The 18,054-nt window shown below is 40.1% G+C and overlaps 2 protein-coding genes across 2 annotated transcripts; one reads left to right on the plus strand and one right to left on the minus strand.

The window, feature by feature from the left end:
- The first annotated feature begins 237 nt into the window (after window positions 1-237).
- On the plus strand, window positions 238-1,918 carry med9 (mediator complex subunit 9). Its single transcript, XM_066689733.1, has 2 exons — window positions 238-429; window positions 1,195-1,918. Exons 1-2 carry the CDS (start codon window positions 248-250, stop codon window positions 1,409-1,411), a joined length of 399 nt encoding a protein of 132 aa, XP_066545830.1. The 5' UTR covers window positions 238-247; the 3' UTR covers window positions 1,412-1,918.
- A 4,724-nt stretch (window positions 1,919-6,642) lies between these two features.
- On the minus strand, window positions 6,643-8,410 carry rasd1 (RAS, dexamethasone-induced 1). The gene is made up of 2 exons (XM_066689757.1): window positions 8,044-8,410; window positions 6,643-7,690 (listed from the first exon to the last, which is right to left on the minus strand). The coding sequence occupies exons 1-2, from the start codon at window positions 8,312-8,314 to the stop codon at window positions 7,164-7,166; spliced, it is 798 nt and encodes a 265-aa protein (XP_066545854.1). The 5' UTR covers window positions 8,315-8,410; the 3' UTR covers window positions 6,643-7,163.
- Window positions 8,411-18,054: the final 9,644 nt, after the last annotated feature.

Consider the following 18,054-nt stretch of genomic DNA (forward strand, 5'->3'; position numbering starts at 1 on the left):
TGTTGTCATAATCGAGTTAGCTATAAATATTATTATGGACTTCAATGAGTACAAGTAAATAGGCAATGAATCATTAATCTAGAGACAAATGTATACAGTAGTTAGCAAGAGATACAGTTTCCCATAATTGCATCATAATAAGTTATTTATTATTGAAGCAATTGTTTTAATAATTTTGTGTAGCCCTCTTTCACATGTACACCTGGATGCTTCGTGATAATTCTGGGTCATAGGTTTGGTTTCACGCATGCTGGGTCTGCTGGATCCTACTGACTCAACACATGCGTGCGTTGATGACGTCATCTCTGCGCGACGCGTTGCCGCCGTCGGGACCCTGAGCGACGCGGACATGGCGGCGGTGCAGCCGAAGCAGGAGTCAGAAGATGAGGACAGTTCTCTACTTCCACTGGTCCATGACATCATCAAGTGGTAAAGAACCTGTTTAGGGCACTTTGAATCCATGTCCCTTCCGCACTTTTCCATTTACGCCACATGCTAAAGGATTCATTGCAACGAAGACAAACACAATAGCGTACTGACATGTACAGACGTAATTCAGTGCTTATTTCTTTTACAGCTGTATAAACACAGAAATAACTGCGATATGACCAAGAATACATCTCAGATGAACGATCAAGATGATTATTTTAATTTCATTTTTTTAACTGTGCTCTTAATATTGTAGATTCCCTTCCCATCTAAACCATGCATTCAGACTAGTAACGTTGTTTTTATCCCGTGTCCACTGTCATTGACGTATTTCTGTAAACAATGCATTCAAAGTTGATTTTATTCGTCGTTATATCCCTCTTATTATTATATTAGATATCATACTATGTGGTTAAATGTACATTGCCCAGATAGTTTTGGTAGCTAGTATATATGCCCATAACTATTTGTATTCCTTTAAATGTCTATGTCTGGTGCTTTTATATACGAGTGCACTTAAGTTTAAAACATTGCACACACACAATGATCTGCCTGTATAGTAGTACAGATGTGAATAACTCAGATTTTAAAGTCTTAAAGTGAGCTTCATCTATGCCAGCACAGAGACTTCCCCCCCCGGAGTTGTTGATGATAAAAGTTAAAATGTTATAATCGCCCTGATTTTTGTTTATTTAGTAACACACCATTATGGAAGGTGATCTCTAACTTTGTTCCCTTCTTCTCACTTTCCCCCCTTATCTGTAGCATGGACAAGGACAGTCAGGATGTCCACCAGGAGCTCACCAAGCTAAAGACCAAGATCCAGGAGGCCAGGGAGCAGATCGTGGGCATGCCTGGCATCGCGATGAGCCCCGAGCAGCAGCAACAGCAGCTGCACAACCTGCGAGAGCAGGTGCGCACCAAGAACCAGCTGCTGCAGAAGTACAAGAGCCTGTGCATGTTCGACATCCCCAAAGCTTAGAGGAGGATGCAGACTTCGGTGGGGGTTGTGCGTCAAGCTCCTCTCACAGACCGCAAGAAACTGACCGGTCCTGTCTGTAAATGAAACGGACAACGTGAGAAGGGATGCAATTACGGTGATGTTTTTATGCCACAAAAAGCTACGTGGGCAGTGGAGGCCATTCTGTTTCTTGTAGTGCTTTATTTTGTTGTCAATATTTGAGAAGGAAAAGTGGCATAAAGCAGAAGTTTTTTGTTTGATTTGGTCAGCTTGTGAACGGTCAGTATTGGCTTCCCCCCTCCAACAATCATGAACTTGTAGGATGTGTCTACAGTTAGCTGAGAGTATCTTTGCCTTAAATGACACTTCCTGCAGAATTAAAATGGATGCCATTGGTGGACGGACTGTAATGTAAATAGAGGTTGTTGGTATTTTTTGTGTGTGTGGATGTCGTTGGTTTTATACAGATACTTTTGTATTGATTAGAACACTTAGATCAATAAAGGACACTTGATGAAAATGTAATAAGTAATCTTGAAATGTACTTTCACACACGCGCACATTTAATGAGATAACAGGATATTCTTCTGCAGTTCTGACAATCTTTTTTCTGTTGCCTGTTACCATAAAATATAGAGAACTGTAAAAATGCAGTGGATTGAATTACTTAAGGATGACTTCCCCATATTAATACAACTTTAACTTCAACTTTCACCCATCCCCCTGCTTGAACATGAGAAAGATAATATATAAACAAAGACCCAGTTGTACAAAATAAAGGCTTTGTGACACGCACCACATATTTTACATATTTAGGGAAAGTTTCTGGTGAAATTCCGTATTTGGACAATAACTTTCATAGAGAGCTGCATTGGCGTGGTGAAGAAGCCAATCGCTGGGCCTCTGTTCACTCCTTTTCTGGCACAGAATCTCTCCATCGCTTCTGAATCAGCCTGGTTGAGCTGCCGTGTGGGAGGAATTCCTCACCAACAATACCATTGCCTGGGTCTCGGGATTGGTGCTGGACATCTACCCTGCCTTCTTTATACCTTTTTTGCCCAGTCAAAACTCTGGACAATTGACATTCTCCCCATTCACTCTTAATAAGTCACCAATTTTTAGCCCGATACGACACAACTTGCACTTCTATACACACCACAATACTGTTTATTAGTTTTAGTATTTTACATTTTCAAATAAAAACATTCAAAATTGTAACGCTTATGATAATTTAATTTTTTTGAATTGTAAAATCAAATCTGTAAAATCTTAAAGTGAATCAAAATACAAAGTGAATTCTAAACATGCATTAAAGCATAAAGCAATTCAATCTGTGCTTAAATTTGTCAAATTGCCAAAAACAACAAAAAATTAACAAAACAATGTAGTACATTGGATAATTAAAGGAAAATGCATCAGATAAATCAAAAACTAAACAAAACCATGAAAAGAACAAAACCAAAATAATCTGATGCATTAAAAAATATAAAAGTCAATGCATTAGATAAACAAAACAAAACCATCAATCAGTCAAAACAACAACAACAAAAAAACAAGTGCATTTTAAAACAAGTCTTTCCATTAAAAAAAAATATTGTTAAAAGACAAGTGAAAGCACATTGATTTATAGGTTTAAATGCACTTGGACTCGGGCTCCAGCAGGGGGAGTATCTGTCCCCGGAGGTGGGATCCTATCATGGGATCCTGAGCTCCCCCAGATCTTGGATTTTCCAGTTCCAGCTTCCTCCTTGCCCCTCTGATAGATCTCCAGATTGATGTGGTCTCTCACTAGGACCATGTGCCTCCGTGTGATCGTCTTTGTGTCCGACTCCTGCTTATTAAACAAGCAGGTGTTCGTCCCTCCCACAGGGCCTGTTTCACCGTGCATACGACACTCCACCAGCACCTCAGAGTTGTAGTTGTCAGTCCTCTGTCCGGTCCATACAGGATCTGCTGGGCGGTCATCTGCGCAGGAACGGCAAACCTGTGGAGGAATGGACAAAACAAGAGCCAAACCCTGCAAGGGAAGGGCATTCCTTAAAAATGTGAGCCTCTGTCTCCCTTCCCAGGCAGCCCTTGTAGGGGCAGGTGTCAAACAGGGCCAGGCCCCTTCTGTACATGAACACTCGAGTGGGGAGACACCGACTCACGGCCATCCAGGAGACATATTTCTGCCTCAGCCTGCCGGAAACCTCACTTTCCGGCAGGTTTCGGGAGGGAAGTCTTCTACTGTGCTGGTCTCCTGGGTAGATCTCATCTGACTACAGATGGTCTTGTAGTCTTGTGGAGGCCTACTTCGAGTGCGACGGCTCGGAGCGCCCTGTAGAACAGCGGGGGCCCACGAGTGCGGCCTGGTGTTGTCCATGGCGCAGAGGCAGAGTGGTCTCAGGCTGCCGGCAAAGTAAAATACTGTTTTATTGTGTATAGTATTTTACAAAAAAAAAAAAAACGATTCAAATTTTTAATACTTATGATTAAAAACTTTTAAAATCAATTCTTAAAATCACTTAAAATTTTTAAAATCTTTGTGATTTAACAAAATTAAGAACAAAAAAAACTTAACTTTAAATAAACATGTGCACAAAACAACAAAACAAACGTGATTAAAGCAAAACTGCTCACCAACATAAAAGTCAAATACATTGAAAATAACTGAAAATGCATTAGACAAAATAAAGAAACAATTAAAAAGGTAAAAATAAAAAACAAACAAAAAAGGTCCAATGCATTTAAAATTAAATCCAAAACGGACAATGTATTTGACAAAAAAATATAACAAAACTAAACCAACAAACCCCTAAACAATTAGTGATTTAAAAACAACTAAATCTTTAAAAACAGTTAAGATTCATTTTAAAAGTCATTTTAAAAACAATCATCCATAAAATGGTTAAAAGATCTTGGACTCGGACTCCAGCAGGGGGAGATGACCGTCCCCGGAGGTGGGTCCCATCATGGGATCCTGAGCTCCCCCAGATCTTGTATGTGCCAGTTCTTATAGGCTTCCTCCTTGCCCCTCTGATGGACCTCCAGATTGACGTAGTCCTTCACGAGCACCATGCCCCTCCGCGCGATGACAATCGGGTCCAGCTCCTGCTTATTGAATAGACAGATGTTCCATCCCTCCCACAGGGCCTGCTTCACTGCGCAGACGACACGCCACCAGCACCTCAGGGTGGAAGATGTTAGTCCCCTGGCAGGACCGTATAAGATCTGCTGGGCGTTTGCCCGCGCAGGAACGGCAAACCTGTGGAGGAACGGAGAAAACAGGAGCCAGACCCTGTAGGCGGAGGGGCACTCTCTAAAGATGTGAGCCTCTGTCTCCTTCCCCAGGCAACCCTTATAGGGGCAGGTGTCATAAGGAGCTATGCCCCTTCTGTGCATGAACACTCGGGTGGGGAGACACCGACTCACAGCCATCCAGGAGACATCTTTCTGCGTATTCGTGAGGCAAACGTGCGTAGCGTTAGCCCAGATAAACCGGCAGGTTTCGGGAGGGAAATCTTCTATCCGGCTGGTCTCCTGGGTAGATCTCATCTGGCTACAGATGGTCTTATAATCCCAGGAGGCCAGCACAACTTTATGGAGGCCTACTTCGAGCGCAAAGGCTCGGAGCGCCCTGTAGAACGGCGGGGGATCCCACGAGTGCGGCCTGGTGTTATCCATGGCGCAGAGGCCGAATGGTCTCAGGCTGCCGGCAAAGTAAAAGCGGTTCATATTCACACCACCATATACTGCATATCGCGCTGCCAGGCACAGGACTGACTGCGAGTTTTACCCTGTCCCTGCCGTGGGCCTCACACTGAGGGGTGACTGAGGGGTGTTTTTCATTGTTACTGATAGTTTCAGAAACGAAAGACGGATGTTGACGTTTATAACTCGTTTTAAATCACCCTCCAGAGTTCAGTTTCTTTTCCAATCACTTGAGACTCCTGCCAAATAAGGTACAGTAACAGTTGTCACACTTACTGCCAAGCAAGGGAAACAGACACTGTGTCACCTCAGTGCTCTTGTGATATATGTGATATTGATTTACTGAATTATTAACATGCATTCCAACTAAATCCATAAAAACGACGCTGTCCGCATTGTTCTCATGTCCTCTCTGTGTTTAATTAGGATAACAGTGTTGAACACACAGGTGTTGCAAACGTGTCATTGTTGTCCTGTACTTTGACAAGGCACAGCACGGTTCGTTATGGCTTTGAAGGTGTGGTGGTAAAGGTCACTACTGTTTTTGACTGACACTGGTATTTAAAGCATGTGTCCAAGAATGCCCCTTCGGAATATAGTAGAGAATTGGTCGCGTTCTTGTTGCGCACATGTCCGCAGTTCTGCGCAGATCTGCAGAATCCCACCCATCCCATTGGTGGGGCGGCGCAGACCCGCGCACAACCGCGTCTCTGCCGCTGTGCGCAGCCTGCGATGGGGGCACTGTACCCAGCCTTGCACCCCTTGCCCGCCGGGTTAGCCTCCGGCTCGCCGCGGCTCTGTGGGTGAATAATTGAACCAGGTGCGTAAGGAAATTATAAGCAGGGAAATATGAATGTTGGTTCCCACGGACTTATAAACCAGTTCAGCAATATAATAAATCTGTGATGGGATGAAATCGTACGTAGCTGGCATGTGTGTATTTGCGCTATAAAAACATGAATTTAATTGTACTTTATTATGCTTATGAATATTATTAATTATGATGATGATGAGGATTATTAATCATCGTTATTATTATTAGTAGTAGTAATCAACATTATGGCTAACCAATAGGTTTTTATTTTAAAATCTCTGACTTTAGATTCGTGCCCCTCATGCTGCATTACTCACAATAGAAAGCAATAGCTCCTTATTCTGACCACTTAAGGCTTAAAATAATATCTCTCAGGTGTTTAATCATGCATTCAGTCACCAATGCTCTCTTTGGTTATATTGTGTATGTCACTTTTTCTAAAGGTGTATTCTACATTGATGCACAGGATATGAGGTTAAAGTGAAATAACACTGAAGCTCACACAAGTTTATAAATAGATTAAATTATACAATAAAACAAATGTATACATTTTTATGCCCATTGGTTAATGTATTCCTAAATGTGTAACAAATGTTATTGATTTGCTATATTTTATTAATCAACTTTGTTACTCTGTTCATACGAGACATTAACCGAGTAAATAAGAACGTAAGATCAGTATGTAGGCCTGAAAGAGTACACCTCAAAACATTTGCAAGAATAAGGAGAGGAAAAGATGTCAAAGTAGTTTTATGCATTTTATTTTTTCATATATAAAATGACTCACATACAAGAATAAATAACAAACGTTGGCAAAATTTGTTCTCGTTGCAACAAACATTCAAGTGCTGTTTTCTGTTATAAAACATTTATAACAAATTGTAAACAATGTATAGTTCCGCATTGCACGCCACCCTGAAGTTTTGCTTTCACCCTTTACTAAGGTAGATTTCAAATGAAGGCAATTTTACAGCATGTTATTCAAGAGACATCTCTCTTGGGTCACGTCACATCACATCAGCGCCCTGACACTTATGGGCAAAAAAAGTGTTTTGTACAACAAAGTCCTGCAAACATAACCTGCGCCTCAAGGTCTGTTGAAGTCCCACGGTCCAGGCCAGTTCAACGCCGAGAAAAGTGCCCTTCTGCCGGGCTTTGAATCTCTGAACCCCGGTGAGCAGAGCAAGCTTTCTCGGATTTCAACCTTCAGCGCCACAACTGTGACATCCTTGGTCTCGGATTCTCCTGTGTGTCTGTGTCCAGTCCTTAGCTGATGACACATCTCTCTTTGTCCTTGGCTTGGCCGCCCCCGATTGCCTTCTCCTTAATGTACATCAAGTCACTGTGCACGCTTGGGCGCCGGGCGAAAGGTGCCACGATCCCATAGGCGTCCCCGTCTTTCAATTTCTTGTTTTTGATGGATTTCCTGTGGAGCATGTCGCAGTACTGCACCGAGACCTTGCGGTGCAGGTCGGGGCTCATCTCGTGGGGCAGCTTGGCCATGGTGAAGAGAGTCTGGAACATCTTGTCCACGTTAGTGTTCCTTTTGGCGGAGATCTCAAAGTAGGCGCACTGGTCATCTCCAGCTATGAGTTGGTCGATTTCTTCTCGCTGCACCTCTCTGTAGAAGTCTCGGTCGCATTTGTTGCCGCAGATGACCAGCGGCACGTCAATGTTCTCTTTGGTTTTGTTTTTCAGACAGGATTTGGTCTCGAATATCTGCTGCTTCAGGCGCTGGACCTCCTTGAACGAGTCTTTGTTGTCCAGACTGAAGACCAGGATAAAGACATCACCTTTGAGGAACAAAAACAAGTAAGATTTAGACCCTGCTCAAATGAACTGTGCAGCATACAGACACTTTAGTGCTTTTCCATTTACTCATGTTGCTCATTTTGCATGTTTTGCATGTTTAATGAAGTCTGCAAAAACGAGTGAAATTCACTAATTCTGTTTCACTTAGAAGATAAAATGAGTGTCTACAAAGTTGCAGACTTTGGGGGGAATTATCACAGCCTATGTTGGCTTTAGCCTAATAAATTCATGCATTGGAAACATTTGATCACAAAAATGCATGCATTTGTCTACTAAAACATCAATATATCATAACATGGAAATCCTTTTAAAGTCGTTTCGCAACTCAATTTACCTGTTAAGATGGAAAGCCTTCTCATGGCAGGGAAGGGGTGATTCCCAGAAGTGTCTAAAATATCCAGTTGATAAACGTCTCCCCTGATGCTGTAAAATTTCCTGTGAAAGTCCTCAATAGTCGGGGTGTACTGGTCATCGAACCTCCCGCTGAGAAACCGGGACACGATGGCCGTTTTGCCAACTTTGGTGGAGCCCAGAATCACCATCCTGTAGCAGTTCTTGGCTGGGATGTCAAACTCATTCTCTGAGGGTGTCATTTTCTTGATCATGTTTGCGAGCTTGTCTGTGGAGAAGGAGCTGTCTGGCACTCAGCTGGCCGGCTCTGATTAATCCCTGTGCAGCGCTGGAGCTGGTCTGGGTTGCAGGCTGAGTCTGCGGGGCTTATATGCGCAAAGCTGACCCCTCCCGCGCCCCGTCATCAGACGCGCAGCCCGCAGCCCAGCGCAGCGCAAAGCCAGGCGCAGGGGCCGGCGTTTGCGTCAGTCTCTGGGAAACTGGCAACAGGAGATCTTCATTAGTGTCGGGGGAGCAACTAAGGCATGGAGAGAAGACCGAGATAGACAGATTGATTGTGTGTGTGTGTTTTATATTAAAATCAGCGCAACACTGCTGAAGTTTGCTGTGGAATAGAAAGAAAGCGCATCAAAGGAAAAGATTGCGCATGTTAATATTTAACATTTTGGCGAAGATTAAAGTTGGGCTACTCGCATCCGTTGCAGGTTTAATCATTTTAAGGACTCGCCAGTATGTTTCACAGCTTCGGTTGTTCATTCATTGGGATCGGATGCACAGCAGTTTAGTTTAAATTAAAACGCAATCAAGGAGAAAGAATTAAGGGCTGAATGTGTGGATTCATATTTCCAGGAATAGTAATACGGATGTGTGTTTTTAGATGTGTGCAGTTGGAAACCGCTAGTTTAAATGAATGCATAGTGATGTATAAGTGATGTATAAGGACAAGGGTTGTTTTCGAGCAGGTCGTGTCTTTGCAACTCCTCTAGTGGTCTGATAGTAGGTCCAACACGCTTACCTTTCTAATGCAACTTAGACGGAGTTTTTCCTACTTTTTGAATGAAGTCGTCTGCTGTTTTTAATGGAATATGCTGAACTTCGCTAGTTCAGGTTGCTGTAAAAATGTGACTGAAACAAATACTTAAAAGGTGAAACTAAGTAACGTCTTTTAGTATATTGATATGGACTAGTATTGCACGACATCATCAGTCGAGGGCAAAGGGAAATTCAAATTCAAATTATACTATAGACTATCCAGCTAACACTATTACGTTGCTACAGCGTTGTGATAATGTTGTGATTTCGTAAAAAAAGAAAACGACAATATTACATTTACCTGGGTATATTTTAACGAAATCCTCATGCATTTTAGATTAACATTAGGACAAATGGTTCAGTTCCTGCACTAATTAAGGTCTCTGCACCTGCTTGCAGAACTACAGATAATTGCACCTCCTTTATTAAACTTTTTTATTATTATTATTTTATTTGTATTTCTTGGCAGACGCCCTTATCCAGGGCGACTTACAACATAAGTGCAAAAATACAGAAATACAGAAAATAAACTTCCTTTCTTTTGTCTGAATCTGCAGGTTGTCTGACAGTTGGGTGCTGTTGCAGTCATAGTGTCCAGTCATAATGACACAATACAACACGTTACAATTTAATCAATGCAAACAAACGTGATCCATGAAGAAAACCAAATCATTTGGTTTGTCGTGTTGCATTAAGCATTATTCATGCGAAACATCGTTATTCCAGCATCCATTTATATCCTGCTTGCACGTTTAAATTCACCCACTTGCTAATGTTATTTCTGATATAGTTGTAATTTTTTCCCAGCACGTTTCACATTTATTCTACATGCTCGAGAGATGCAATAATAAACAAGTAACAATACACCTAAATTGTTATTTTCCATAAAAGTCTATGGATAACAGCTTGTTATTAAATGGTCAGATTATCCTTTTTTTAAGGATTAATGCAAATGTAGCGTCCACCTCGGTACAACTTGTGATGTCTGCACAGCACCTACTGCCCACATTCAATTAGAAAACAGCACAACAGTTGTTATAATGAGATGCATATCCATATTCTCTTATGCATGAGTTTAAGCTTCTAATTAATTTCGCATTAACAATGTCAGATTGTATGAACTGACTGCTGGTTTTATACCTTCATGTGGTGTGCTGATAAAAGTGCGCTTGTAATGTCTATCCACGGATATTGGAGAATAATTTGATGAAGAATAACTACATGATGTAAATGCATTATGGGACCGCTAGGGGGCAGTCAGGTTTTGAGGGTTTTCTTGATGAGCATTGAGTAGATTTCCTCCAGAGGTTAATCAGAGTTAACAATATCTCCAAAAAAACAAACAATTAGTTTTGTGAGGTGGGATTTGGCTCACTGGCCATTTCAATATGCCTGGATCCCATTCTCAGGAATCTTCCTATCCGCCTTATATTTGTATCTTTAACAACATCCTGACACAGTCCTTTCATCTGAACGATGGGGGCGTGAGATGGTCTGCTTGGATGTCAGAGAAGATACAAGAGCTAAACTATTAACTAAAGACAAACAAACAGTACAAAGTTTTTTTAAAGGGATTGGCCAAGATGAGAGAGCACAGACCTACACACGCATTCATTGTCCTGTTCTATTACGACACAAACCGTCTACAGAGAGGAACCAAAACAAACAAACAAAAAACGAGGTATCCCGATGTGAAACTAGATTCTGTAATTTGATATTAGAGTTCCATAAAATATAAAACCGCCCCACACACTGTATGTGCTTGTGTACAGATACAGACAGCAAGATCTGGATATATATCGACACAAAGAAAATGGCTATTCTTCCACTGCATTAATGTGATAGACACAGCGCCCCTGACAGAAGAACAGATTGTGGGCCTGTCTAGGAAAGTGCTCGGGGCCACAGTGAATAGCACATTACCAGCTCCCTGACTTAAATTGTTTATCAGCAGCTGATGAAAGGGTTCATTCCTTTATTTTTGTATCCCATTTGTGCTGGTCCCACCTATGTCCTGCAAAGTCCAAAATTAAAATGAAATAGCCTTGATTACATTTTCACAGACTTTAACCAGTGATCAAATACGACTCCTTTAACATGTGAATAGGTAACACATTTCATCCTGAATGTTGAAATTGTCCAGTAAGGAATTTCAACTGTAGCTGATCTTAGGCTTTGGAACCAGTTTCACTAATAATCCCAAGATACAATTTACTACGAACTAATTTTGATACCTATTTTGCATATTTTGGTCATTTGCATCCCTTCCTCTGAGTCAAATAATGTCACCTAACTGTAGGAATAAATATAGTCATCCCAGTGTGAAAATTAAGCAAGAACATAAGAACGAGAGGAGGCCATTCATGCTCGTTTGGTGTCCATTAACAACTAAGTGATCCAAGGATCTTATCCAGTATATTTTTAAATGTTCCCAAATTTTTAGCTTAGTTTGTTCAGATTGTGACGCCTCTCTGTGTGAAGAAGTGTCTCCTGTTTTCTGTCTTGAATGCCTTGAAGCCCAATTTCCATTTGTGTCCTCGGGTGCGTGTGTCCCTGCTGATCTGGAAAAGCTCCTCTGGTTTGATGTGATCGATGCCTTTTATGATTCTGAAAACTTGAATCAAGTCCCCCCGTAGTCTCCTCTGTTCCAGGGTGAAAAGGTTCAGTTCCTCAGTCTCTCCGAGTAGGACTTTCCCTTCAGACCTGGAATAAGTCTGGTTGCTCTCCTCTGAACTGCCCTTGTGCTTAATTCTACACTTTTGACAATATACCCTAACATTGCGTTTGCCTTTTTTATTGCTTCCCCACATTGTTTGGATGGAGAAAGTGAGGAGTCCACAGAGACTCGTAGGTCTTTCTCATGCGTTACTTCATCTAGTTCTATTCCTCCCATAGTTTAATTATAGTGGACATTTTTGTTACCTGCGTGTATTACCTTGCACTTGTCCACATTGAATTTCCTCTGCCATAACTGAATATTATCTAAGTCCCTTTGAATAGCCTGTGCTGCCGAGATTGTATTTGCCCAAAGATCCCGTAGCTCTCTGCTCTGGTTTTCAGACCCCTGCAAGAAAAATAACCTATTAATACTTTAGAGTGTAGTTAAATGATTATTTAATGTGCTTTTTATTATATGCTTCTGCAACAAAATAATAAAATGATCAACTTGCCTATTTATTGTTAAGTACAACATTTTTCAAAATCCCACAAAGTACTTTGAGAACCTTTTTAGGTTTAAATGCTCTGGGCATTGTAACACTTTGTATTCCACTTTGATGCTGACATTTCTTTTGTTAAATTGTTAATGTCATGTTTTGTGTGTCTTATTTGACGGGAGTGTCTGTCTCTCGGGCGCTGAATATTGGTGGATATTTCTGATCTATCCCCTGTAGACCAGCTTTTAAGAGAGTATAATGGAACATATTGCCATATCCTTGGGCCACAGATTTGCTAAATGAATTATATTGTAACAGACTCTGGCTCAGTGTTGTGAAGGATTAACTACTAATGTATGCTGTTTTTTAATTTAATTTTTAGAGCATTGTCACACTTTAATATCCATCAGGTTGACTTCAATTAGCAGATCTTGAACATGAAAGGCTCTCGATGTAACTGTGAGGAATAATGCAAATCCCTATGGCTGGATTATGGCAGACTTTTGTCCTTTAATCCTTTATGTATTTGAAAGTTTTCTTCAGAAATGTATTTATAGATTAAACAATAAAAACTGAACTAGTGCTTCCATAATCCTTTTATTATGTGAAGCCCTGTTGAAAAGGGACATAAATCTAGTCTTTTTCATGTAAAGTGCAAAATGTATTAATAACACAGAGCTACGTAACGCTGAAACTCACTATAAGTGTTCCGTCTTGAGAGATAGATGGATATACAGGCTATGTTACTTGACCTATATTGTTGTTGTATTTGTATATGAAAAGGATCGTATCTGCAAGCCCAAGGACAGTGTTTGTTCTTCACACACAGGTACGTATATGCAAATACAGAGCTTCTCACAGCACTCACTATCATCTCCAGTTAAATAGGGCATCTACATAACTAATAAAGAAATGGGAACTTGTGAAGCACTACATTATAGACCGTAAACATCCTGTCATCATTCCATTTGTTTTCTTCAACGATCGGGCGAGCTGCATCCTGTGAAAGCAGGTCAGAGTGGTTATTAGGAGAGGAAAGACTGTCAAAGGTAACTGTCCCACAAGGTGCAATACCTTTGTTGCAAAAGGTTGCAGAGACGTGTAAATGTTGTTTGTTGTTTGCAAATTGGTTTTCTTTAAGCATGTCGAGTCGACTGCTTATTCATGTTATGTTGTGTTCTTGCTGTCCTTGTTATTCTCAGCCACTGTTTTATCTCTCTTGTGATTTTTTTTTAGACTGGCCAGAGCCTTAAAGTTGTACGTACACACTCTCTGACCTCCCACATGCTCGACCCAGACAGACCCAGATGACTTGACTGCAGTTGTATTACCTGTGTGGCTAATATATTTACAGCAAAGCTACCATTCCACAAAATGCCCAGGGCAAAGAACATCAGGGAATGAGGGAATGACCCAATTCAGATCTGATCTCATTCACAGCATGTGCCTTTAATAATCTTAAATAAAGTACGAGTATGTGAAGAATTTGTTTCTATACAAGTCCCATTAGGGACAAAAGATTACGCACTTCAGAGTTTCTCAAGGGGTTGTTTTCTGGCAGAGCCCTTGGTAGGATAGTATCACTCTGGGACCACAGAGAATAGAAGGATAGGGAACTGCTCCAAATGTCAGCACTGTTATTTCACTGGAGTTCCTTGGAAATCTTTAAAAGAGCCATTGGGCCGAGCTGTTGACCTTTCATGAAATGACGACGGCTGAGTTTCTAACCTTTGTAGGGCTCGTCTTGGGCTCATTCTAAGAGGGGTGGCATGCATACTAAGAACCTATATAGTCACATTTCATGGTAGCATTGCCTAAGCATTGCGGATTGTTCTATATCCTGGGCCAGGGGACCCAGCGTGAAGGAACACACTGTGGGAAATTGTAACATCATAAACTAGTGTGAGTATCGTTTTGGATTATGTCCATTATCTGTATCATGAAAGGACAATAGGAACCCAGAGGGGGAGATCGGAGAGGACAACGGGGGGAAAGCGTGTTTTTCAGCATTGCCCGTTTGGTCTCTTAAAATAAAGGAACGATCGTTGGCTATTTGAATGAATGGGGGCACACATGCGTTTGAATAAGTGTAAAGAAGTTTAAAGTTACTTTAAAGACATTGTTCACTTGTAAAGCTACAGTCTTTACTTTGGTTGACAAATTAAATTAAATATTTAATTTTGCAGATATATGAGTTCACTTTTTGTCAATAGGTACCTGTTACTTGTTTGTAGTGTCTGTTTGTTAATACCCTGTGACTTTGTGGGAATTAAGTAAATAAATAAGAGGAGTTATTTATGAGGGGCCGTTCAATTCAAAATTAACAGAAAAAAGAAATTATATACCAAAATGAATATATCATATACCAAATTGGATATATCATATAGCAGAAAAAAGAAATCATATACCAAAATGGATATATCATATACCAAAGTGGATACAGCATATAGTAGAAAAAATAATTCAGGTGTACACTCTGAGGCTAGTGTATATGTTGTTCGCTATGTTTTATTGTATGCTGTACTTTATTATTAATAGGCTATACTTTTATCATGTTGGTGTTTTCAGAAGAAGGGTCATTATTACCCAAGGTGGCGGACTCAACATCTCACTCGCAGCAAATTAAAGACGGATGATGGGAAATCTAGTGCATCAATGTGTTCATTTCTGTGGTGTAGGGCCAGTCCGTGAGCCATGATACTGACACGCCATTCAATACAGAGCAGCTGTGTCAGCGTCATTAATCCCATTATAATTGTCCCTTCTACTCTGATACCGTTAAACACAGGGATATATATTTGAACAATGTAATAAAACAATCTGGACATAAGAAACAACATCCACACATCGGACCCGCAGCCCTGAGCTCACAGTTCGCTGCTCATCCCCGCCGCACAGAGGAGGATCATCTGGAGCCACCCAGACGGGTGTCTTGATTAGCTGGATATGATTGAATTATTGGAATCTCCAATTAATGTATTCATTCAGAAAAAGGCAACAAAATGTGTGTGTACATTTATATAGTCTGCCTATATGTATATGTACTCTACACAGTTATAGCCACTATAGTTACTTCAATCTAGACTATAGCTGTGAATACAGTTAACTACATTATATTAACTATATCACCCAGCAGTTTCAAGTGAAAACATCTTTGGGTGATCCACTGCTGGGCGATATAGTTCATATAATTAAAACACAGTTTTTCTGCTATATGATATATCCACTTTGGTATATGATTTTTTTTTTCTACTATATGATATATCCACTTTGGTATATGATATATATATTGTTTCTGTTAATTTTGAATTGAACGGCCCCTCATAGTTATTTGCTAAAGGTATAAAACCTTATATAGCCTGATAATGCTTGTACTGGTTAGTTAAAGTTAAATCCACCTGAAGATATATCCAGGAGTAAAGAGAAGTGTTTTCTTCCTTTTGTGTTTGTTTCATTTTATTACTTTGTCATTTTGTTAAAACTAATTGAATTTCCCTCTACATTGACCTCTCAGAAATCCTTACTTAATCGAACCAATAATTGGCCTAATCCGGACTTATTAATAATTTAAAAACACAGGAGATGTCAAGTTAAATATTAAAGTATATAACACTCCAGTATTCTCCCATGTTTTGCAAGTTAAACCATTTTAAATGTCGAATTATGCAAATTATATGATAAATTAAGGTTTCGATTCATTAATTGAGAGTTCAGTTAAAACTGTCCTTAGAATTCAAGAAAGGTTTAGTTTTCTTTATAATTAAGATCAGAATATATTCACTATGACAATAACGACTGTGATTTCAACAACTGCTATTGTTATAAATAAAAACTAGATTCAACCTCTCTGCATGAAACCCCACGTTGCTTAGATAATTGTACATATGCTTAGTTTCCTCTCATAACATCCTGATTAAATATGTGGCAAGAAAGGCTAAAAATAAAGAATCCATTTATAGTTAGGTGATTTATCTGAATTGCAGCCATTTTCCATTGAATTTATAAGCAGCTACAAAGCAGCTGTCCTGTGTTACACTCTCCTTATCCACTGACTGCAGGTTAGGTTTACACACTTTTTCAGAAGAAATCATAAAAATTGAAGAGCGACTATTTCAGCCTAAAGGACGCAATTATATAAAGCGTCTGAGATGAAAATGCAGAACAGAAGTTTGATACAAAGATGCAGCAGGATAATCTTGGCAAAACTGACTTAACAGCCTCATTTGATTAGTCTTTTTTTAATTGCTTCCTTTATCGTTGGCACTTGATGCTAATAAGGGTTACAACTATATTGCTTATGGTTTTTCAGATCTTACATCCCAGGTAAAGTGTAGAAGGTTACAATTTTACTCATCTTGAACTGAATATAGTAGATATCTGCATAATTGTGCTACTACACAAAATCATCACTAATATTAATATTAATATCGTACTGACTGCATTGACTTATTTTTGCAGCACTTCTAGAGAGAAAAAAGGAGATTAAATGGTTTACATGCTTATAACAGAGAATAGCATGGAGACTAACATGATATTTTAGGGTTTGCTACAGTTCATTAATCAAAATCCAGTAATGAGAGTGGCCTTCAGAAGACCTGACTGGTTACTGTTTAAGGCCTTGGGCAAAAGCGACAATTTGATAACCTAGGAAAACCCATGGCAATTGATATTTATGTCACTTTAAGCAAATTTAGGGTCCAAAGGATGTTATTGATCTTGTCTTGCTCAACATTGCACGCTCAAAACAAATGGTGTCTTTAATAAAAATAAACGGCAGAGAAACATATATATATATATATATATATATACATATATTTTTAAACCAGGAGTTTTTCTGCATTAGATATAATTGTGTTGATTAAAGGCTGCTTAGTATTCTCACAAGATAAAAACCAGCATTCATCCAAACGCCACGTGAGAGAAGGTTGTGGCAACTTGAAACGTAAGCGCTCTATACGGGACGGACATGGCATGGATATATGAACTGCTCTCATAAGCCGTCAGCGTGTTGCACACAGAGAGAGCGAGAACATGTGAAACTAAGTAAGCTCCTGGAACACGGATAGATGGAATTTCGCTTAATGAAACCGATCGTTTGGAAAAAGTAATTTTCTCCGACAGTCATCAATAAAACAGGGAGGGGAAGAAAAGGCCCTTTCTCACCTTCCTACATGCAATCTGTCAAGATACCACTCCGACATGTGGGCCTGTTTTGTGTTCCTTACCTACACTTCCCTTCACTCCTTTCTTTTAGTCCAGTTGCCATGGAAAAGATAATCACTCTGGCAAAGTGGTTCTGCAAGGTAAATTCAGAGGAAAAGACAAGAAATTATTTGAAAAAGTGCACTGCAAATGGAATAGGAGGTGTTCAAAAACAAAATAATAAAACTAACAGGGGGGTTTTAAAGGCAATAATGGAGATTACGTGCAGTTCACTAGGTAACTGTCCTGCCCATATTGTCCCGAGTGTCTTATTGTGTAAGAGAGCAGTGAAACCGTGAATTTAGGAAATAGATGCAACCAGGCACAACCATACTGCAGAACTGAAGTTGTCGTACGCAAAGCAGGCATACGCACATTTAGGGAAGCGTCTGAGTGGATCTGGAGAACAGGATCCCTTGTTTGGCTACTGCAGTCCTTTAGGCGTATAGTTTGAGGTATTAAAAAGCCATAGTTATAATGAGTACAATGAGTGTAAGATCTATACATCTCACTGATTCCTGCAGAAGCAAAGTAGCCTGGTAGAAGATCTGAAGTAATTATTTTAATCTCTCAGGAAGTAATACTCCTCGTGTCATCCCCCACAC

This window comes from Amia ocellicauda, chromosome 17, assembly GCF_036373705.1.
Source record: "Amia ocellicauda isolate fAmiCal2 chromosome 17, fAmiCal2.hap1, whole genome shotgun sequence".
Lineage (NCBI taxonomy): Eukaryota > Metazoa > Chordata > Actinopteri > Amiiformes > Amiidae > Amia > Amia ocellicauda.